The 25,200-nt window shown below is 49.9% G+C and overlaps 1 protein-coding gene across 5 annotated transcripts in view; it reads right to left on the bottom strand.

The window, feature by feature from the left end:
* Positions 1-25,200, bottom strand: part of LOC139554034 (attractin-like) — a 233,635-nt gene that overhangs the window by 28,240 nt on the left and 180,195 nt on the right. For all 5 annotated transcript variants that reach the window (XM_071366930.1, XM_071366934.1, XM_071366931.1 and 2 more), the window contains exons 26-27: positions 22,086-22,164; positions 2,511-2,618 (exon numbers count right to left, since the gene is read on the bottom strand). In XM_071366930.1, coding sequence (XP_071223031.1) covers positions 2,511-2,618; positions 22,086-22,164 — 187 coding nt within the window. The remainder of the gene's footprint in view (positions 1-2,510; positions 2,619-22,085; positions 22,165-25,200) is intronic.

Raw genomic sequence — 25,200 nt, 5'->3', positions numbered from 1 at the left:
CATTTTTATGGAATGGTCTGCCTACCCAAGTGAAAGACGCAGACTCGGTCTCAACCTTTAAGTCTTTATTGAAGACTCATCTCTTCAGTAGGTCCTATGATTGAGTGTAGTCTGGCCCAGGAGTGTGAAGGTGAATGGAAAGGCACTGGAGCAACGAACCGCCCTTGCTGTCTCTGCCTGGCCGGTTCCCCTCTCTCCACTGGGATTCTCTGCCTCTAACCCTATTACAGGGGCTGAGTCACTGGCTTACTGGTGCTCTTCCATGCCGTCCCTAGGAGGGGTGCGTCACTTGAGTGGGTTGAGTCACTTGAGTGGGTTGAGTCATTGACGTGATCTTCCTGTCCGGGTTTGGCGCCCCCCTCTGGTTCATGCCGTGGGGGAGATCTTTGTGGGCTATACTCGGCCTTGTCTCAGGATGGTAAGTGGGTGGTTGAAGATATCCCTCTAGTGGTGTGGGGGCTGTGCTTTGGCAAAGTGGGTGGGGTTATATCCTGCCTGTTTGGCCCTGTCTGGGGGTATCATCGGATGGGGCCACAGTGTCTCCCGACCCCTCCTGTCTCAGCCTCCAGTATTTATGCTGCAATAGTTTGTGTCAGGGGGCTAGGGTCAGTCTTATGTCTGGAGTACTTCTCCTGTCTTATCCGGTGTCCTGTGTGAATTTAAGTATGCTCCCTCTAATTCTCTCTCCCTCTCTCTCGGAGGACCTGAGCCCTAGGACCATGCGTCAGGACTACCTGGCCTGATGACTCCTTGCTGTCCCCAGTCCACCTGGCCGGGCTGCTGCTCCAGTTTCAACTGTTCTGCCTGCGGCTATGGAACCCTGACCTGCTCACCGGACGTGCTACCTTGTACCAGACCTGCTGTTTTCGACTCTCTCTCTCTACCGCACCTGCTGTCTCTAACTCTGAATGATCGGCTATGAAAAGCCAACTGACATTTACTCCTGAGGTTCTGACCTGTTGTACCCTCTACAACCACAGTGATTATTATTATCTGACCCTACTGGGCATCTATGAACGTTTGAACATCTTGGCCATGTACTCTTATAATCTCAACCTGGCACAGCCAGAAGAGGACTGGCCACCCCTCAGAGCCTGGTTCCTCTCTAGGTTTCTTCCTAGGATTTGGCCTTTCTAGGGAGTTTTTCCTAGCCACCGTGCTTCTACATCTGCATTGCTTGCTGTTTGGTGTTTTAGGCTGGGTTTCTGTATAGCACTTTGTGACATCGGCTGATGTAGAAAGGACTTTATAAATACATTTGGTTGATTGATGGGTACCCTGGTGAGGCCCCATAGTGCAGTCATAGGTACCCTGGTGAGGCCCCATAGTGCAGTCATAGGTACCCTGGTGAGGCCCCATAGTGCAGTCATAGGTCCCCTTGTGAGGCCCCATAGTGCAGTCATAGGTACCCTGGTGAGGCCCCATAGTGCAGTCATAGGTACCCTGGTGAGGCCCCATAGTGCAGTCATAGGAACCCTGGTGAGGCCCCATAGTGCAGTCATAGGTACCCTGGTGAGACCCCATAGTGCAGTCATAGGTACCCTGGTGAGGCCCCATAGTGCAGTCATAGGTACCCTGGTGAGGCCCCATAGTGCAGTCATAGGTACCCTGGTGAGGCCCCATAGTGCAGTCATAGGAACCCTGGTGAGGCTCCATAGTGCCACTAAGAACTCTACATACGCCTTACTTAAGCAAGGCCCAACTACATATAATACTTTTTAAAATCTGTTATCTGTTGTTAAGAAACTGCTTGCCAAGGTTACGGCTAGGGTTAACATAAGGGAAGTGGATAGTTAGTTGAAATGTTGACAGTTATTGAACATCTACTCTATCAAAATAAAGTGTTACTGATAGGAATACTCCTTTTCACCAATAACGCAATGGAAGAGAGGAGAACTGAGGATGATGAAGATAACTGAGGATGACGAAGAGAACTGAGGATGATGATGAAGATAACTGAGGATGATGATGAAGAGGAGAACTGAGGATGATGAAGAGGAGAACTGAGGATGATGAAGAGGAGAACTGAGGATGATGAAGAGGAGAACTGATGATGATGAAGATAACTGATGATGATGAAGAGGAGAACTGAGGATGATGAAGAGGAGAACTGAGGATGATGAAGAGGAGAACGGGTGATGATGAAGATAACTGAGGATGATGAAGAGGAGTACTGATGATGAAGATAACTGAGGATGATGAAGATGAGTACTGATGATGAAGATAACTGAGGATGATGAAGAGGAGTACGGATGATGATGAAGATAACTGATGATGATGAAGAGGAGTACTGATGATGATGAAGATAACTGATGATGATGAAGAGGAGAACGGATGATGATGAAGATAACTGAGGATGATGAAGAGGAGAACGGATGATGATGAAGAGGAGACCTGATGATGATGAAAACATTCCCCCATTGCTGACACCACAGATCTGAGGACAAGTGGCTTGGGGGAAGGGGATTGGCTGACAGGACAGTGATGTCACAGTCTGAGGTCACACTCACCTTGACGATTCCACCAATTAGGTCCGGCGGCTCCTCGTCCATTTCCAAGGCCACATTAATGGTGGCGAACGGCCGGCTAGCCATCTGCTGCATCTCACGGAGGAGTTGCTGAGAGGAAGAAGAGGATGAGGGTCAGTGATGAAGAACGAGGACAGTCCATTTTGGCACACTCAAAAAACACATTGTGTATCCAAATTCCCTATATAGCGCACTACAGAGGGTATATAGTGCACTACAGAGGGTATACAGCGCACTACAGAGGGTATATAGTGCTCTACATAGGGAAAAGGGTGTCACTTGGGACTCATTCACAGAAAGGCTTCAAATAGAACAGACATATTTCCAACTTTAACACATCTATACCTAGAACCCAGGTATGAGTCACATTATTACAGGAGGTTTCAAATAGAACCCAGGTATGAATCACATTATTACAGGAGGTTTAAAATAGAACCCAGGTATGAATCACATTATTACAGGAGGTTTAAAATAGAACCCAGGTATGAGTCACATTATTACAGGAGGTTTCAAATAGAACCCAGGTATGAATCACATTATTACAGGAGGTTTAAAACAGAACCCAGGTATGAATCACATTATTACAGGAGGTTTCAAATAGAACCCAGGTATGAATCACATTATTACAGGAGGTTTAAAACAGAACCCAGGTATGAATCACATTATTACAGGAGGTTTCAAATAGAACCCAGGTATGAATCACATTATTACAGGAGATTTAAAACAGAACCCAGGTATGAATCACATTATTACAGGAGGTTTAAAATAGAACCCAGGTATGAATCACATTTCTACAGGTGGTTTAAAATAGAACCCAGGTATGAATCACATTATTACAGGAGGTTTAAAATAGAACCCAGGTATGAATCACATTATTACAGGAGGTTTAAAACAGAACCCAGGTATGAATCACATTATTACAGGAGGTTTCAAATAGAACCCAGGTATGAATCACATTATTACAGGTGGTTTAAAATAGAACCCAGGTATGAATCACATTTCTACAGGTGGTTTAAAATAGAACCCAGGTATGAATCACATTATTACAGGAGGTTTAAAATAGAACCCAGGTATGAATCACATTATTACAGGAGGTTTAAAACAGAACCCAGGTATGAATCACATTATTACAGGAGGTTTAAAATAGAACCCAGGTATGAATCACATTATTACAGGAGGTTTAAAATAGAACCCAGGTATGAATCACATTATTACAGGAGGTTTCAAATAGAACCCAGGTATGAATCACATTATTACAGGAGGTTTAAAATAGAACCCAGGTATGAATCACATTATTACAGGAGGTTTCAAATAGAACCCAGGTATGAATCACATTATTACAGGAGGTTTAAAACAGAACCCAGGTATGAATCACATTATTACAGGAGGTTTCAAATAGAACCCGGGTATGAATCACATTATTACAGGAGGTTTCAAACAGAACCCAGGTATGAATCACATTATTACAGGTGGTTTAAAACAGAACCGAGGTATGAATCACATTATTACAGGAGGTTTAAAATAGAACCCAGGTATGAATCACATTATTACAGGAGGTTTAAAACAGAACCCAGGTATGAATCACATTATTACAGGAGGTTTAAAACAGAACCCAGGTATGAATCACATTATTACAGGAGGTTTAAAATAGAACCCAGGTATGAATCACATTATTACAGGAGGTTTAAAATAGAACCCAGGTATGAATCACATTATTACAGGAGGTTTAAAACAGAACCCAGGTATGAATCACATTATTACAGGAGGTTTAAATAGAACCCAGGTATGAATCACATTATTACAGGAGGTTTAAAATAGAACCCACCTGGAAGTGAGCCGTCTGTCACACACCACCCTAACCTACACCACCCCAACCCACACCACCCTAACCTACACCACCCTAACCTACACCACCCTAACCTACACCACCCCATACCACCCTAACCCACACCACCCTAACCTACACCACCCTAACCTACACCACCCTAACCTACACCACCCCATACCACCCTAACCCACACCACCCTAACCTACACCACCCCAACCCACACCACCCTAACCCACACCACCCTAACCCACACCACCCTAACCTACACCACCCCAACCCACACCACCCTAACCCACACCACCCTAACCCACACCACCCCAACCCACACCACCCTAACCCACACCACCCTAACCCACACCACCCTAACCCACACCACCCCATACCACCCTAACCTACACCACACCAACCCACACCACCCTAACCTACACCACCCTAACCTACACCACCCTAACCTACACCACCCCATACCACCCCAACCCACACCACCCCAACCCACATCACCCTAACCCACACCACCCTAACCCACACCACCCCAACCTACACCACCCTAACCTAAACCACCCTAACCTACACCACCCCAACCCACACCCCCCTAACCTAAACCACCCTAACCTAAACCACCCTAACCTAAACCACCCTAACCTAAACCACCCTAACCTAAACCACCCTAACCTAAACCACCCTAACCTACACCACCCTAACCTACACCACCCTAACCTACACCACCCTAACCTACACCACCCTAACCTACACCACCCCAACCCACACCAACCTACACCACCCCAACCTAAACCACCCTAACCCAAACCACCCTAACCCACACACTAGAGCTGGGACACCACTACACACTAGAGCTGGGACACCACTACACACTAGAGCTGGGACACCACTACACACTAGAGCTGGGACATCACTACACACTAGAGCTGGGACACCACTAGAGCTGGGACACCACTAGAGCTGGGACACCACTAGAGCTGGGACACCACTAGAGCTGGGACACCACTAGAGCTGGGACACCACTACACACTAGAGCTGGGACACCCCTACACACTAGAGCTGGGACACCACTAGAGCTGGGACACCACTAGAGCTGGGACACCACTACACACTAGAGCTGGGACATCACTACACACTAGAGTTGGGACATTACTACACACTAGAGCTGGGACACCACTAGAGCTGGGACACCACTAGAGCTGGGACATCACTACACACTAGAGCTGGGACACCACTACACACTAGAGCTGGGACATTACTACACACTAGAGCTGGGACACCACTACACACTAGAGCTGGGACATTACTACACACTAGAGCTGGGACATCACTACACACTAGAGCTGGGACACCACTACACACTAGAGCTGGGACACCACTACACACTAGAGCTGGGACACCACTAGAGCTGGGACACCACTAGAGCTGGGACATCACTAGAGCTGGGACACCACTACACACTAGAGCTGGGACACCACTACACACTAGAGCTGGGACACCACTACACACTAGAGCTGGGACACCACTACACACTAGAGCTGGGACACCACTAGAGCTGGGACACCACTAGAGCTGGGACACCACTAGAGCTGAGACACCACTACACACTAGAGCTGGGACACCACTACACACTAGAGCTGGGACACCACTAGAGCTGGGACACCACTACACACTAGAGCTGGGACACCACTAGAGCTGGGACACCACTAACATCTGCTAACCATGTGTATGTGACCAATAACATGTCCTAGAGCTGGGACACCACTACACACTAGAGCTGGGACACCACTACACACTAGAGCTGAGACACCACTACACACTAGAGCTGGGACACCACTACACACTAGAGCTGGGACACCACTACACACTAGAGCTGGGACATCACTACACACTAGAGCTGGGACACCACTAGAGCTGGGACACCACTAGAGCTGGGACACCACTACACACTAGAGCTGGGACACCACTAGAGCTGGGACACCACTAGAGCTGGGACATCACTAAACACTAGAGCTGGGACACCACTACAAACTAGAGCTGGGACATTACTACACACTAGAGCTGGGACACCACTACACACTAGAGCTGGGACATTACTACACACTAGAGCTGGGACATCACTACACACTAGAGCTGGGACACCACTACACACTAGAGCTGGGACACCACTACACACTAGAGCTGGGACACCACTAGAGCTGGGACACCACTAGAGCTGGGACACCACTAGAGCTGGGACACCACTAGAGCTGGGACACCACTACACACTAGAGCTGGGACACCACTACACACTAGAGCTGGGACACCACTACACACTAGAGCTGGGACACCACTAGAGCTGGGACACCACTAGAGCTGAGACACCACTACACACTAGAGCTGGGACACCACTACACACTAGAGCTGGGACACCACTAGAGCTGGGACACCACTACACACTAGAGCTGGGACACCACTAGAGCTGGGACACCACTAGAGCTGGGACACCACTACACACTAGAGCTGGGACACCCCTACACACTAGAGCTGGGACACCACTAGAGCTGGGACACCACTAGAGCTGGGACACCACTACACACTAGAGCTGGGACATCACTACACACTAGAGTTGGGACATTACTACACACTAGAGCTGGGACACCACTAGAGCTGGGACACCACTAGAGCTGGGACATCACTACACACTAGAGCTGGGACACCACTACACACTAGAGCTGGGACACCACTACACACTAGAGCTGGGACACCACTACACACTAGAGCTGGGACACCACTACACACTAGAGCTGGGACATTACTACACACTAGAGCTGGGACACCACTACACACTAGAGCTGGGACACCACTACACACTAGAGCTGGGACACCACTACACACTAGAGCTGGGACACCACTACACACTAGAGCTGGGACATTACTACACACTAGAGCTGGGACACCACTACACACTAGAGCTGGGACATTACTACACACTAGAGCTGGGACACCACTACACACTAGAGCTGGGACACCACTAGAGCTGGGACATCACTACACACTAGAGCTGGGACACCACTACACACTAGAGCTGGGACACCACTAGAGCTGGGACACCACTACACACTAGAGCTGGGACATTACTACACACTAGAGCTGGGACACCACTACACACTAGAGCTGGGACATTACTACACACTAGAGCTGGGACATCACTACACACTAGAGCTGGGACACCACTACACACTAGAGCTGGGACACCACTACACACTAGAGCTGGGACACCACTAGAGCTGGGACACCACTAGAGCTGGGACACCACTAGAGCTGGGACACCACTAGAGCTGGGACATCACTAGAGCTGGGACACCACTACACACTAGAGCTGGGACACCACTACACACTAGAGCTGGGACACCACTAGAGCTGGGACACCACTAGAGCTGAGACACCACTACACACTAGAGCTGGGACACCACTACACACTAGAGCTGGGACACCACTAGAGCTGGGACACCACTACACACTAGAGCTGGGACACCACTAGAGCTGGGACACCACTAACATCTGCTAACCATGTGTATGTGACCAATAACATGTCCTAGAGCTGGGACACCACTACACACTAGAGCTGGGACACCACTACACACTAGAGCTGGGACACCACTACACACTAGAGCTGAGACACCACTACACACTAGAGCTGAGACACCACTACACACTAGAGCTGGGACACCACTACACACTAGAGCTGGGACACCACTAGAGCTGGGACACCACTAGAGCTGGGACACCACTACACACTAGAGCTGAGACACCCCTACACACTAGAGCTGGGACACCACTAGAGCTGGGACACCACTAGAGCTGGGACACCACTACACACTAGAGCTGGGACATCACTACACACTAGAGTTGGGACATTACTACACACTAGAGCTGGGACACCACTAGAGCTGGGACATCACTACACACTAGAGCTGGGACACCACTACACACTAGAGCTGGGACATTACTACACACTAGAGCTGGGACACCACTACACACTAGAGCTGGGACATTACTACACACTAGAGCTGGGACACCACTACACACTAGAGCTGGGACATTACTACACACTAGAGCTGGGACACCACTACACACTAGAGCTGGGACACCACTAGAGCTGGGACATCACTACACACTAGAGCTGGGACACCACTACACACTAGAGCTGGGACACCACTAGAGCTGGGACACCACTACACACTAGAGCTGGGACATTACTACACACTAGAGCTGGGACACCACTACACACTAGAGCTGGGACATTACTACACACTAGAGCTGGGACACCACTACACACTAGAGCTGGGACACCACTAGAGCTGGGACACCACTAGAGCTGGGACACCACTAGAGCTGGGACACCACTAGAGCTGGGACACCACTACACACTAGAGCTGGGACACCACTACACACTAGAGCTGGGACACCACTACACACTAGAGCTGGGACACCACTAGAGCTGGGACACCACTAGAGCTGGGACACCACTACACACTAGAGCTGAGACACCACTACACACTAGAGCTGAGACACCACTACACACTAGAGCTGAGACACCACTACACACTAGAGCTGAGACACCACTACACACTAGAGCTGGGACACCACTAGAGCTGGGACACCACTACACACTAGAGCTGGGACACCACTAGAGCTGGGACACCACTACACACTAGAGCTGGGACACCACTACACACTAGAGCTGGGACATCACTACACACTAGAGCTGGGACACCACTAGAGCTGGGACACCACTAGAGCTGGGACACCATTAACATCTGCTAACCATGTGTATGTGACCATTAACATCTGCTAACCATGTGTATGTGACCATTAACATCTGCTAACCATGTGTATGTGACCATTAACATCTGCTAACCATGTGTATGTGACCAATAACATCTGCTAACCATGTGTATGTGACCAATAACATCTGCTAACCATGTGTATGTGACCAATAACATGTCCTAGAGCTGGCACACCACTAGAGCTGGGACACCACTACACACTAGAGCTGGGACACCACTACACACTAGAGCTGGGACACCACTACACACTAGAGCTGGGACACCACTACACACTAGAGCTGGGACACCACTACACACTAGAGCTGGGACACCACTAGAGCTGGGACACCACTAGAGCTGGGACACCACTACACACTAGAGTTGGGACATCACTACACACTAGAGTTGGGACACCACTAGAGCTGGGACATCATTAGAGCTGGGACATCACTAGAGTTGGGACATTACTACACACTAGAGCTGGGACACCACTAGAGCTGGGACACCACTAGAGCTGGGACACCACTACACACTAGAGCTGGGACACCACTAGAGCTGGGACACCACTACACGCTAGAGCTGGGACATCACTAGAGCTGGGACATCACTACACACTAGAGCTGGGACACCACTACACACTAGAGCTGGGACACCACTACACACTAGAGCTGGGACACCACTACACACTAGAGCTGGGACACCACTAGAGCTGGGACACCACTAGAGCTGAGACACCACTACACACTAGAGCTGGGACACCACTACACACTAGAGCTGGGACACCACTAGAGCTGGGACACCACTACACACTAGAGCTGGGACACCACTACACACTAGAGCTGGGACACCACTACACACTAGAGCTGAGACACCACTACACACTAGAGCTGAGACACCACTACACACTAGAGCTGGGACATCACTACACACTAGAGCTGGGACACCACTAGAGCTGGGACACCACTAGAGCTGGGACACCACTACACACTAGAGCTGGGACACCCCTACACACTAGAGCTGGGACACCACTAGAGCTGGGACACCACTACACACTAGAGCTGGGACATCACTACACACTAGAGTTGGGACATTACTACACACTAGAGCTGGGACACCACTAGAGCTGGGACACCACTAGAGCTGGGACATCACTACACACTAGAGCTGGGACACCACTACACACTAGAGCTGGGACACCACTACACACTAGAGCTGGGACATTACTACACACTAGAGCTGGGACACCACTACACACTAGAGCTGGGACATTACTACACACTAGAGCTGGGACACCACTACACACTAGAGCTGGGACACCACTAGAGCTGGGACATCACTACACACTAGAGCTGGGACACCACTACACACTAGAGCTGGGACACCACTAGAGCTGGGACACCACTACACACTAGAGCTGGGACACCACTACACACTAGAGCTGGGACACCACTACACACTAGAGCTGGGACATTACTACACACTAGAGCTGGGACACCACTACACACTAGAGCTGGGACATTACTACACACTAGAGCTGGGACACCACTACACACTAGAGCTGGGACACCACTAGAGCTGGGACATCACTACACACTAGAGCTGGGACACCACTACACACTAGAGCTGGGACACCACTAGAGCTGGGACACCACTACACACTAGAGCTGGGACATTACTACACACTAGAGCTGGGACACCACTACACACTAGAGCTGGGACATTACTACACACTAGAGCTGGGACATCACTACACACTAGAGCTGGGACACCACTACACACTAGAGCTGGGACACCACTAGAGCTGGGACACCACTAGAGCTGGGACACCACTAGAGCTGGGACACCACTAGAGCTGGGACATCACTAGAGCTGGGACACCACTACACACTAGAGCTGGGACACCACTACACACTAGAGCTGGGACACCACTACACACTAGAGCTGGGACACCACTAGAGCTGGGACACCACTACACACTAGAGCTGGGACACCACTACACACTAGAGCTGAGACACCACTACACACTAGAGCTGAGACACCACTACACACTAGAGCTGGGACATCACTACACACTAGAGCTGGGACACCACTACACACTAGAGCTGAGACACCACTACACACTAGAGCTGGGACACCACTAGAGCTGGGACACCACTAGAGCTGGGACACCACTACACACTAGAGCTGGGACACCACTAGAGCTGGGACACCACTACACACTAGAGCTGGGCCACCACTAGAGCTGGGACACCACTAACATCTGCTAACCATGTGTATGTGACCATTAACATCTGCTAACCATGTGTATGTGACCATTAACATCTGCTAACCATGTGTATGTGACCAATAACATGTCCTAGAGCTGGGACACCACTACACACTAGAGCTGGGACACCACTACACACTAGAGCTGGGACACCACTACACACTAGAGCTGAGACACCACTACACACTAGAGCTGAGACACCACTACACACTAGAGCTGGGACATCACTACACACTAGAGCTGGGACACCACTAGAGCTGGGACACCACTAGAGCTGGGACACCACTACACACTAGAGCTGGGACACCACTACACACTAGAGCTGGGACACCACTAGAGCTGGGACACCACTACACACTAGAGCTGGGACATCACTACACACTAGAGTTGGGACATTACTACACACTAGAGCTGGGACACCACTAGAGCTGGGACACCACTAGAGCTGGGACATCACTACACACTAGAGCTGGGACACCACTACACACTAGAGCTGGGACATTACTACACACTAGAGCTGGGACACCACTACACACTAGAGCTGGGACATTACTACACACTAGAGCTGGGACACCACTACACACTAGAGCTGGGACACCACTAGAGCTGGGACATCACTACACACTAGAGCTGGGACACCACTACACACTAGAGCTGGGACACCACTAGAGCTGGGACACCACTAAACACTAGAGCTGGGAAATTACTACACACTAGAGCTGGGACACCACTACACACTAGAGCTGGGACATTACTACACACTAGAGCTGGGACATCACTACACACTAGAGCTGGGACACCACTACACACTAGAGCTGGGACACCACTAGAGCTGGGACACCACTAGAGCTGGGACATCACTAGAGCTGGGACACCACTAGAGCTGGGACATCACTAGAGCTGGGACACCACTACACACTAGAGCTGGGACACCACTACACACTAGAGCTGGGACACCACTACACACTAGAGCTGGGACACCACTAGAGCTGGGACACCACTACACACTAGAGCTGGGACACCACTACACACTAGAGCTGAGACACCACTACACACTAGAGCTGAGACACCACTACACACTAGAGCTGGGACATCACTACACACTAGAGCTGGGACACCACTACACACTAGAGCTGAGACACCACTACACACTAGAGCTGGGACACCACTAGAGCTGGGACACCACTAGAGCTGGGACACCACTACACACTAGAGCTGGGACACCACTAGAGCTGGGACACCACTACACACTAGAGCTGGGACACCACTAGAGCTGGGACACCACTACACACTAGAGCTGGGACACCACTACACACTAGAGCTGGGACACCACTAGAGCTGGGACACCACTAGAGCTGGGACACCACTAACATCTGCTAACCATGTGTATGTGACCATTAACATCTGCTAACCATGTGTATGTGACCATTAACATCTGCTAACCATGTGTATGTGACCATTAACATCTGCTAACCATGTGTATGTGACCAATAACATCTGCTAACCATGTGTATGTGACCAATAACATCTGCTAACCATGTGTATGTGACCAATAACATGTCCTAGAGCTGGGACACCACTAGAGCTGGGACACCACTACACACTAGAGCTGGGACACCACTACACACTAGAGCTGGGACACCACTACACACTAGAGCTGGGACACCACTAGAGCTGGGACACCACTACACATTAGAGCTGGGACACCACTACACACTAGAGCTGAGTCACCACTACACACTAGAGCTGGGACACCACTAGAGCTGAGACACCACTACACATTAGAGCTGGGACACCACTACACACTAGAGCTGAGACACCACTACATACTAGAGCTGGGACACCACTAGAGCTGAGACACCACTACACACTAGAGCTGGGACATCACTACACACTAGAGCTGGGACACCACTAGAGCTGGGACACCACTAGAGCTGGGACACCACTACACACTAGAGCTGGGACACCACTACACACTAGAGCTGGGACACGACTAGAGCTGGGACACCACTAGAGCTGGGACACCACTAGAGCTGAGACACCACTACACACTAGAGCTGGGACACCACTACACACTAGAGCTGGGACACCACTAGAGCTGGGACACCACTACACACTAGAGCTGGGACACCACTAGAGCTGGGACACCACTAACATCTGCTAACCATGTGTATGTGACCAATAACATGTCCTAGAGCTGGGACACCACTACACACTAGAGCTGGGACACCACTACACACTAGAGCTGGGACACCACTACACACTAGAGCTGAGACACCACTACACACTAGAGCTGAGACACCACTACACACTAGAGCTGGGACATCACTACACACTAGAGCTGGGACACCACTAGAGCTGGGACACCACTAGAGCTGGGACACCACTACACACTAGAGCTGGGACACCCCTACACACTAGAGCTGGGACACCACTAGAGCTGGGACACCACTACACACTAGAGCTGGGACATCACTACACACTAGAGTTGGGACATTACTACACACTAGAGCTGGGACACCACTAGAGCTGGGACACCACTAGAGCTGGGACATCACTACACACTAGAGCTGGGACACCACTACACACTAGAGCTGGGACATTACTACACACTATAGCTGGGACACCACTACACACTAGAGCTGGGACATTACTACACACTAGAGCTGGGACACCACTACACACTAGAGCTGGGACACCACTAGAGCTGGGACATCACTACACACTAGAGCTGGGACACCACTACACACTAGAGCTGGGACACCACTAGAGCTGGGACACCACTACACACTAGAGCTGGGACATTACTACACACTAGAGCTGGGACACCACTACACACTAGAGCTGGGACATTACTACACACTAGAGCTGGGACACCACTAGAGCTGGGGCACCACTAGAGCTGGGACACCACTAGAGCTGGGACACCACTAGAGCTGGGACACCACTAGAGCTGGGACATCACTAGAGCTGGGACATCACTAGAGCTGGGACACCACTACACACTAGAGCTGGGACACCACTACACACTAGAGCTGGGACACCACTACACACTAGAGCTGGGACACCACTAGAGCTGGGACACCACTACACACTAGAGCTGGGACACCACTACACACTAGAGCTGAGACACCACTACACACTAGAGCTGAGACACCACTACACACTAGAGCTGGGACACCACTACACACTAGAGCTGGGACACCACTACACACTAGAGCTGAGACACCACTACACACTAGAGCTGGGACACCACTAGAGCTGGGACACCACTAGAGCTGGGACACCACTAGAGCTGGGACACCACTACACACTAGAGCTGGGACACCACTAGAGCTGGGACACCACTACACACTAGAGCTGGGACACCACTAGAGCTGGGACACCACTACACACTAGAGCTGGGACACCACTACACACTAGAGCTGGGACACCACTAGAGCTGGGACACCACTAACATCTGCTAACCATGTGTATGTGACCATTAACATCTGCTAACCATGTGTATGTGACCATTAACATCTGCTAACCATGTGTATGTGACCATTAACATCTGCTAACCATGTGTATGTGACCAATAACATCTGCTAACCATGTGTATGTGACCAATAACATCTGCTAACCATGTGTATGTGACCAATAACATGTCCTAGAGCTGGGACACCACTAGAGCTGGGACACCACTACACACTAGAGCTGGGACACCACTACACACTAGAGCTGGGACACCACTACACACTAGAGCTGGGACACCACTAGAGCTGGGACACCACTACACATTAGAGCTGGGACACCACTACACACTAGAGCTGAGTCACCACTACACACTAGAGCTGGGACACCACTAGAGCTGAGACACCACTACACATTAGAGCTGGGACACCACTACACACTAGAGCTGAGACACCACTACACACTAGAGCTGGGACACCACTAGAGCTGAGACACCACTACACACTAGAGCTGGGACATCACTACACACTAGAGCTGGGACACCACTAGAGCTGGGACACCACTAGAGCTGGGACACCACTACACACTAGAGCTGGGACACCCCTACACACTAGAGCTGGGACACCACTAGAGCTGGGGCACCACTAGAGCTGGGACACCACTACACACTAGAGCTGGGACACCACTACACACTAGAGTTGGGACATTACTACACACTAGAGCTGGGACACCACTAGAGCTGGGACACCACTAGAGCTGGGACATCACTACACACTAGAGCTGGGACACCACTACACACTAGAGCTGGGACATTACTACACACTAGAGCTGGGACACCACTAAACACTAGAGCTGGGACATTACTACACACTAGAGCTGGGACACCACTACACACTAGAGCTGGGACACCACTAGAGCTGGGACATCACTACACACTAGAGCTGGGACACCACTACACACTAGAGCTGGGACACCACTAGAGCTGGGACACCACTACACACTAGAGCTGGGACATTACTACACACTAGAGCTGGGACACCACTACACACTAGAGCTGGGACACCACTAGAGCTGGGACACCACTAGAGCTGGGACACCACTAGAGCTGGGACACCACTAGAGCTGGGACACCACTAGAGCTGGGACATCACTAGAGCTGGGACACCACTACACACTAGAGCTGGGACACCACTACACACTAGAGCTGGGACACCAGCTGGGACACCACTAGAGCTGGGACACCACTACACACTAGAGCTGGGACACCACTACACACTAGAGCTGAGACACCACTACACACTAGAGCTGAGACACCACTACACACTAGAGCTGGGACATCACTACACACTAGAGCTGGGACACCACTACACACTAGAGCTGAGACACCACTACACACTAGAGCTGGGACACCACTAGAGCTGGGACACCACTAGAGCTGGGACACCACTACACACTAGAGCTGGGACACCACTAGAGCTGGGACACCACTACACACTAGAGCTGGGACACCACTACACACTAGAGCTGGGACACCACTACACACTAGAGCTGGGACACCACTAGAGCTGGGACATCACTAGAGCTGGGACACCACTAGAGCTGGGACACCACTAGAGCTGGAACACCACTACACACTAGAGCTGGGACACCACTACACACTAGAGCTGGGACACCACTACACACTAGAACTGGGACGATAAACTGAAAATGATCGACACAGACCATAACGATCACTTATAAACTTACTAGAGCTGGGACACCACTACACACTAGAGCTGGGACACCACTAGAGCTGGGACACCACTACACATTAGAGCTGGGACACCACTACACACTAGAGCTGAGTCACCACTACACACTAGAGCTGGGACACCACTAGAGCTGAGACACCACTACACATTAGAGCTGGGACACCACTACACACTAGAGCTGAGACACCACTACACACTAGAGCTGGGACACCACTAGAGCTGAGACACCACTACACACTAGAGCTGGGACACCACTAGAGCTGGGACACCACTAGAGCTGGGACACCACTACACACTAGAGCTGGGACACCCCTACACACTAGAGCTGGGACACCACTAGAGCTGGGGCACCACTAGAGCTGGGACACCACTACACACTAGAGCTGGGACACCACTACACACTAGAGTTGGGACATTACTACACACTAGAGCTGGGACACCACTAGAGCTGGGACACCACTAGAGCTGGGACATCACTACACACTAGAGCTGGGACACCACTACACACTAGAGCTGGGACATTACTACACACTAGAGCTGGGACACCACTACACACTAGAGCTGGGACATTACTACACACTAGAGCTGGGACACCACTACACACTAGAGCTGGGACACCACTAGAGCTGGGACATCACTACACACTAGAGCTGGGACACCACTACACACTAGAGCTGGGACACCACTAGAGCTGGGACACCACTACACACTAGAGCTGGGACATTACTACACACTAGAGCTGGGACATCACTACACACTAGAGCTGGGACATTACTACACACTAGAGCTGGGACACCACTACACACTAGAGCTGGGACACCACTAGAGCTGGGACATCACTACACACTAGAGCTGGGACACCACTACACACTAGAGCTGGGACACCACTAGAGCTGGGACACCACTACACACTAGAGCTGGGACATTACTACACACTAGAGCTGGGACATCACTACACACTAGAGCTGGGACACCACTACACACTAGAGCTGGGACACCACTAGAACTGGGACACCACTAGAGCTGGGACACCACTAGAGCTGGGACACCACTACACACTAGAGCTGGGACACCACTACACACTAGAGCTGGGACACCACTACACACTAGAGCTGGGACACCACTAGAGCTGGGACATCACTAGAGCTGGGACACCACTAGAGCTGGGACACCACTAGAGCTGGAACACCACTACACACTAGAGCTGGGACACCACTACACACTAGAGCTGGGACACCACTACACACTAGAACTGGGACGATAAACTGAAAATGATCGACACAGACCATAACGATCACTTATAAACTTACTAGAGCTGGGACACCACTACACACTAGAGCTGGGACACCACTAGAGCTGGGACACCACTACACATTAGAGCTGGGACACCACTACACACTAGAGCTGAGTCACCACTACACACTAGAGCTGGGACACCACTAGAGCTGAGACACCACTACACATTAGAGCTGGGACACCACTACACACTAGAGCTGAGACACCACTACACACTAGAGCTGGGACACCACTAGAGCTGAGACACCACTACACACTAGAGCTGGGACATCACTACACACTAGAGCTGGGACACCACTAGAGCTGGGACACCACTAGAGCTGGGACACCACTAGAGCTGGGACACCACTACACACTAGAGCTGGGACACCCCTACACACTAGAGCTGGGACACCACTAGAGCTGGGGCACCACTAGAGCTGGGACACCACTACACACTAGAGCTGGGACACCACTACACACTAGAGTTGGGACATTACTACACACTAGAGCTGGGACACCACTAGAGCTGGGACACCACTAGAGCTGGGACATCACTACACACTAGAGCTGGGACACCACTACACACTAGAGCTGGGAAATTACTACACACTAGAGCTGGGACACCACTACACACTAGAGCTGGGACACCACTACACACTAGAGCTGGGACACCACTACACACTAGAGCTGGGACACCACTAGAGCTGGGACATCACTAGAGCTGGGACACCACTAGAGCTGGGACACCACTAGAGCTGGAACACCACTACACACTAGAGCTGGGACACCACTACACACTAGAGCTGGGACACCACTACACACTAGAACTGGGACGATAAACTGAAAATGATCGACACAGACCATAACGATCACTTATAAACTTACTAGAGCTGGGACACCACTACACACTAGAGCTGGGACACCACTAGAGCTGGGACACCACTACACATTAGAGCTGGGACACCACTACACACTAGAGCTGAGTCACCACTACACACTAGAGCTGGGACACCACTAGAGCTGAGACACCACTACACATTAGAGCTGGGACACCACTACACACTAGAGCTGAGACACCACTACACACTAGAGCTGGGACACCACTAGAGCTGAGACACCACTACACACTAGAGCTGGGACACCACTAGAGCTGGAACACCACTAGAGCTGGGACACCACTAGAGCTGGGACACCACTACACACTAGAGCTGGGACACCCCTACACACTAGAGCTGGGACACCACTAGAGCTGGGGCACCACTAGAGCTGGGACACCACTACACACTAGAGCTGGGACACCACTACACACTAGAGTTGGGACATTACTACACACTAGAGCTGGGACACCACTAGAGCTGGGACACCACTAGAGCTGGGACATCACTACACACTAGAGCTGGGACACCACTACACACTAGAGCTGGGACATTACTACACACTAGAGCTGGGACACCACTACACACTAGAGCTGGGACATTACTACACACTAGAGCTGGGACACCACTACACACTAGAGCTGGGACACCACTAGAGCTGGGACATCACTACACACTAGAGCTGGGACACCACTACACACTAGAGCTGGGACACCACTAGAGCTGGGACACCACTACACACTAGAGCTGGGACATTACTACACACTAGAGCTGGGACATCACTACACACTAGAGCTGGGACACCACTACACACTAGAGCTGGGACACCACTAGAACTGGGACACCACTAGAGCTGGGACACCACTAGAGCTGGGACACCACTACACACTAGAGCTGGGACACCACTACACACTAGAGCTGGGACACCACTACACACTAGAGCTGGGACACCACTAGAGCTGGGACATCACTAGAGCTGGGACACCACTAGAGCTGGGACACCACTAGAGCTGGAACACCACTACACACTAGAGCTGGGACACCACTACACACTAGAGCTGGGACACCACTACACACTAGAACTGGGACGATAAACTGAAAATGATCGACACAGACCATAACGATCACTTATAAACTTACTAGAGCTGGGACACCACTACACACTAGAGCTGGGACACCACTAGAGCTGGGACACCACTACACATTAGAGCTGGGACACCACTACACACTAGAGCTGAGTCACCACTACACACTAGAGCTGGGACACCACTAGAGCTGAGACACCACTACACATTAGAGCTGGGACACCACTACACACTAGAGCTGAGACACCACTACACACTAGAGCTGGGACACCACTAGAGCTGAGACACCACTACACACTAGAGCTGGGACATCACTACACACTAGAGCTGGGACACCACTAGAGCTGGGACACCACTAGAGCTGGGACACCACTAGAGCTGGGACACCACTACACACTAGAGCTGGGACACCCCTACACACTAGAGCTGGGACACCACTAGAGCTGGGGCACCACTAGAGCTGGGACACCACTACACACTAGAGCTGGGACACCACTACACACTAGAGTTGGGACATTACTACACACTAGAGCTGGGACACCACTAGAGCTGGGACACCACTAGAGCTGGGACATCACTACACACTAGAGCTGGGACACCACTACACACTAGAGCTGGGAAATTACTACACACTAGAGCTGGGACACCACTACACACTAGAGCTGGGACATTACTACACACTAGAGCTGGGACACCACTACACACTAGAGCTGGGACACCACTAGAGCTGGGACATCACTACACACTAGAGCTGGGACACCACTACACACTAGAGCTGGGACACCACTAGAGCTGGGACACCACTACACACTAGAGCTGGGACATTACTACACACTAGAGCTGGGACACCACTAGAACTGGGACACCACTAGAGCTGGGACACCACTAGAGCTGGGACACCACTAGAGCTGGGACACCACTAGAGCTGGGACACCACTACACACTAGAGCTGGGACACCACTACACACTAGAGCTGAGACACCACTACACACTAGAGCTGAGACACCACTACACACTAGAGCTGGGACATCACTACACACTAGAGCTGGGACACCACTACACACTAGAGCTGAGACACCACTACACACTAGAGCTGGGACACCACTAGAGCTGGGACACCACTAGAGCTGGGACACCACTACACACTAGAGCTGGGACACCACTAGAGCTGGGACACCACTACACACTAGAGCTGGGACACCACTAGAGCTGGGACACCACTACACACTAGAGCTGGGACACCACTAGAGCTGGGACACCACTAGAGCTGAGACACCACTACACACTAGAGCTGGGACACCACTACACACTAGAGCTGGGACACCACTACACACTAGAGCTGGGACACCACTACACACTAGAGCTGGGACACCACTACACACTAGAGCTGGGACACCACTAGAGCTGGGACATCACTAGAGCTGGGACACCACTAGAGCTGGGACACCACTAGAGCTGGAACACCACTACACACTAGAGCTGGGACACCACTACACACTAGAGCTGGGACACCACTACACACTAGAACTGGGACGATAAACTGAAAATGATCGACACAGACCATAACGATCACTTATAAACTGCAATTTGCTGATATCGTTCAATACGATAAGTAGCCTAGAGCTAGAGAAATGTGAAGTTTTAAATGAAACATGTTTGCTAATCAAATCAAATGTTATTGGTCACATACACATGGTTAGCAGATGTTATTGGACACATGGTTAGCAGATGTTAATGGTCACACACATGGTTAGCAGTCGTCTGCTAATATGGTTGTCAATGGGACAAGTGATGGCTACAGGATTCAAACTAGTAGTTTAAAGGAGATTTTGTTTTAAACGGTGGCACAAATGAACGTTCTAAACATATTGTTCTGTTTACTGCTATCACATTAATTCAGACAATTGATCACCATATATCCCCCAGCTCTAACACACACACACACACACACACTTCAGAGAGGAAGTCACACACAGATCATTATCGTATTCAGTCAATTCATGGCCATTTGGATTCCTTTATATATCGCCCTTCTCTACACGCGTTGAATATTGACATTCAAAAGAGGTTAATGCATCTTCAACATGGCAACCAGACTTCCTGAGGTAACTGTCACACTAGTGAAAGTGCAGCAGAACAGACTACTCAGGTATAGGTGTAATCCAGGTGTTGGTCAGATGTTGGAAACAATAACCGTGGTAACCACTCACCTCTCGTCGCCGTGACGCCCAGCAGCTCTGTTTGATCTTCCAGACGACTGCCGCCACCAGGAGGAGGGACAGGAAGCAGCTGGGAGGAAACAGGAAGAGAAGGGGTTAGAGACAGGAAGAGGAGGCGTTAGAGACAGGAAGAGGAGGCTTTAGAGACAGGAAGAGGAGGCTTTAGAGACAGGAGGAGGAGGCGTTAGAGACAGGAAGCAGATGGAAGGAGACAGGAAGAGAAAGGGTTAGAGACAGGAAGCAGCTGGGAGAAGACAGGAAGAGGAGGAGTTAGAGATAGGACTCTTTACTGGTCTCTCATTCCTCTCCTTCTGCCTCTGGGAATCCCTAAGACAGGGGTCAGCCCCAGGTCTCTCTGGGAATCCCTAAGACAGGGGTCAGCCCCAGCTCCCTCTGGGAATCTCTAAGACAGGGGTCAGCCCCAGCTCCCTCTGGGAATCCCTAAGACAGGGGTCAGCCCCAGGTGATTTTATTTGAACTCCAAACGTTTTACAAAAAAATAAGAAATGGTTGGGGGGGGGTTGTAAAGAAAATCCAGAATTAATCTAAAAATGAGTTTTATTTAGGAAATCTGTCCATCAAGTAGTCCCACAAATAAAACATGAACATACAGAGCCATCAGAAAGTATTCATACCCTTGACTTATTCCACATTTTGTTGCGTTATAGCCTGAATTAAAAATTGATTAAATATATATTTTTTCTCACCCATCTACACACAATACCCCATAACGACGAAGTGAAAACATATTATTAGAGAGTTTAGCAAATATATTGAAAAAGAAATACAGAAAAATCTAATTTACATAAGTATTCACACCCAAGTCAAAACTTTGTTGAAGCAACTTTGGCAGCAATTACAGCTGTGAGCCATTTTTTATATTGAACCTTTATTTAACATGGCAAGGCAGTTAAGAACAAATTCTTATTCACAATGACGGCCTACCCCGGCGAAACCCGGACACTAGGCCAATTGTACTCCGCCCTATGGGAGTCCCAATCACGCCCGGTTGTGATACAGCCTGGATTCGAACCAGGGTGTATGTAGTGACACCTCAAGCACTGAGATGCAGTGCCTTAGACCGCTGTGCCAGGTCTCTAAGAGCTGTGAGTGTTTCTGGGTAAGTCTCTAAGAGCTGTGAGTGTTTCTGGGTAAGTCTCTAAGAGCTGTGAGTCTTTCTGGGTAAGTCTCTAAGAGCTTTTCACAACATTTACCCTTTCATTATTTTCTAAATTCTTCAGCTCTGTCAAATTGGTTGCTGATCGTTGCTAGACAACCATTTTCAGGTCTTGCCGTAGATTATCAACTAGATTTAAGTCAAAACTGTAACTCGGCCCCTTAGGAACATTCACTGTCTTCTTGGTAAGAAACTCCAGTGTAGATTTGGCATTGTGTGAAAGGTGAATTCATCTCCCACTGTCTGGTGGAAAGCAGACTGAACCAGGTTTTCCTCTAGGATTTAGCCTATATTTAGCTCCATTCCGTTTATTTGTTATCCTGAAAAACTCCCCAGTCCTTAACGATTACAAGCATACCCATAACATGATGCAGCCACCACTATGATTGAAATTATGGAGAGTGGTACTCAGTAATGTGTTGTATTTGATTTGCCGCAAACATAACACTTTGTATTCAGGACAAAAAGTGAATTGCTTTGCCACATTTTTTGCCTTGTTGCAAACAGGATGCATGTTTTGGAATATTATTATTCTGTATAGGACTCCTTTAAATCTGTCATTTAGGTTAGTATGTGTTTTATATTTGTATTTTTTATCCATCTACCAATCGGTGCCCTTCTTTGCGAGGCATTGGAAAACCTCCCTGGTTTTTGTGGTTGAAACTGTGTTTGAAATTCAGTGCTCGACTTTAGGCCTTACAGATAATTGTATATGTGTGGGATACAGAGATAGTCATTCAAAAATCAATGTAACTTCCTATGTGACTTGTTAAGCAAATGTTTATTCCTTTCAGCTTTTGATTGAAACATAATTTCACTTTGAGATGATGGGGTATTGCGTGTAGGCCAGTCTGATCCGTATGTGATCGTGTCTCAACGTAATCAACGTATAAACTTATTGTTATTTTCAAATACAATCTATTTTAGGCTCAGTTGTGGTCAATCAGTGTACAGGTGAATCTATTGGCCAACTCCTGCCCCGAAGAGAACATTATCTCACCTCTACCCCCCCTATTACAGGTGAGGAAGAGGAGGAATGTGGAGGAGGAGAAGGAGAGGAAGGACTAGGAGAGGGAGAGTACCTTTCTTCACTCAAACCCCACTGATCCTGGTCATCTATAATTAACTAGACACAGAGTAGTGCTGCACAGAACTAGCCAATCCCAGTCCAGAACCCAAAGAGAATCCAAAGCCTCTCAACCAATCAGATCCCCTGAGCTGCTGCTGGGAAACAGCCTCTCCCCAAGCTGATGACCTCGCCAAAAGGTCAGAGAGAGAGAGGGAGAACGAGAGTTGGAAGAGGGAGAGATATGGTGAGAGGGGACACTCTTTTCATGCCATGTCGCCTGCTGGGCGGTGCTATATGCCTCACAAGTAGTGTAGGAGGGCTACCGTAATAGATGAATGGGGCTAGTAGAGGAGGACTACTGTAATAGATGAATGGGGATAGTAGAGGAGGACTACTGTAATAGATGAATGGGGATAGTAGAGGAGGACTACTGTAATAGATGAATGGGGCTAGTAGAGGAGGACTACTGTAATAGATGAATGGGGATAGTAGAGGAGGACTACTGTAATAGATGAATGGGGCTAGTAGAGGAGGACTACTGTAATAGATGAATGGGGATAGTAGAGGAGGACTACTGTAATAGATGAATGGGGCTAGTAGAGGAGGACTACTGTAATAGATGAATGGGGATAGTAGAGGAGGACTACTGTAATAGATGAATGGGGCTAGTAGAGGAGGACTACTGTAATAGATGAATGGGGATAGTAGAGGAGGACTACTGTAATAGATGAATGGGGCTAGTAGAGGAGGACTACTGTAATAGATGAATGGGGATAGTAGAGGAGGACTACTGTAATAGATGAATGATGAATGGGGCTAGTTAGTGTAGGAGGACTACTGTAATAGATGAATGGGGCTAG

Source organism: Salvelinus alpinus, chromosome 25, assembly GCF_045679555.1.
Source record: "Salvelinus alpinus chromosome 25, SLU_Salpinus.1, whole genome shotgun sequence".
Taxonomy (NCBI): Eukaryota; Metazoa; Chordata; class Actinopteri; order Salmoniformes; family Salmonidae; genus Salvelinus; species Salvelinus alpinus.
This window is presented reverse-complemented; position numbering and strand designations above follow the sequence as displayed.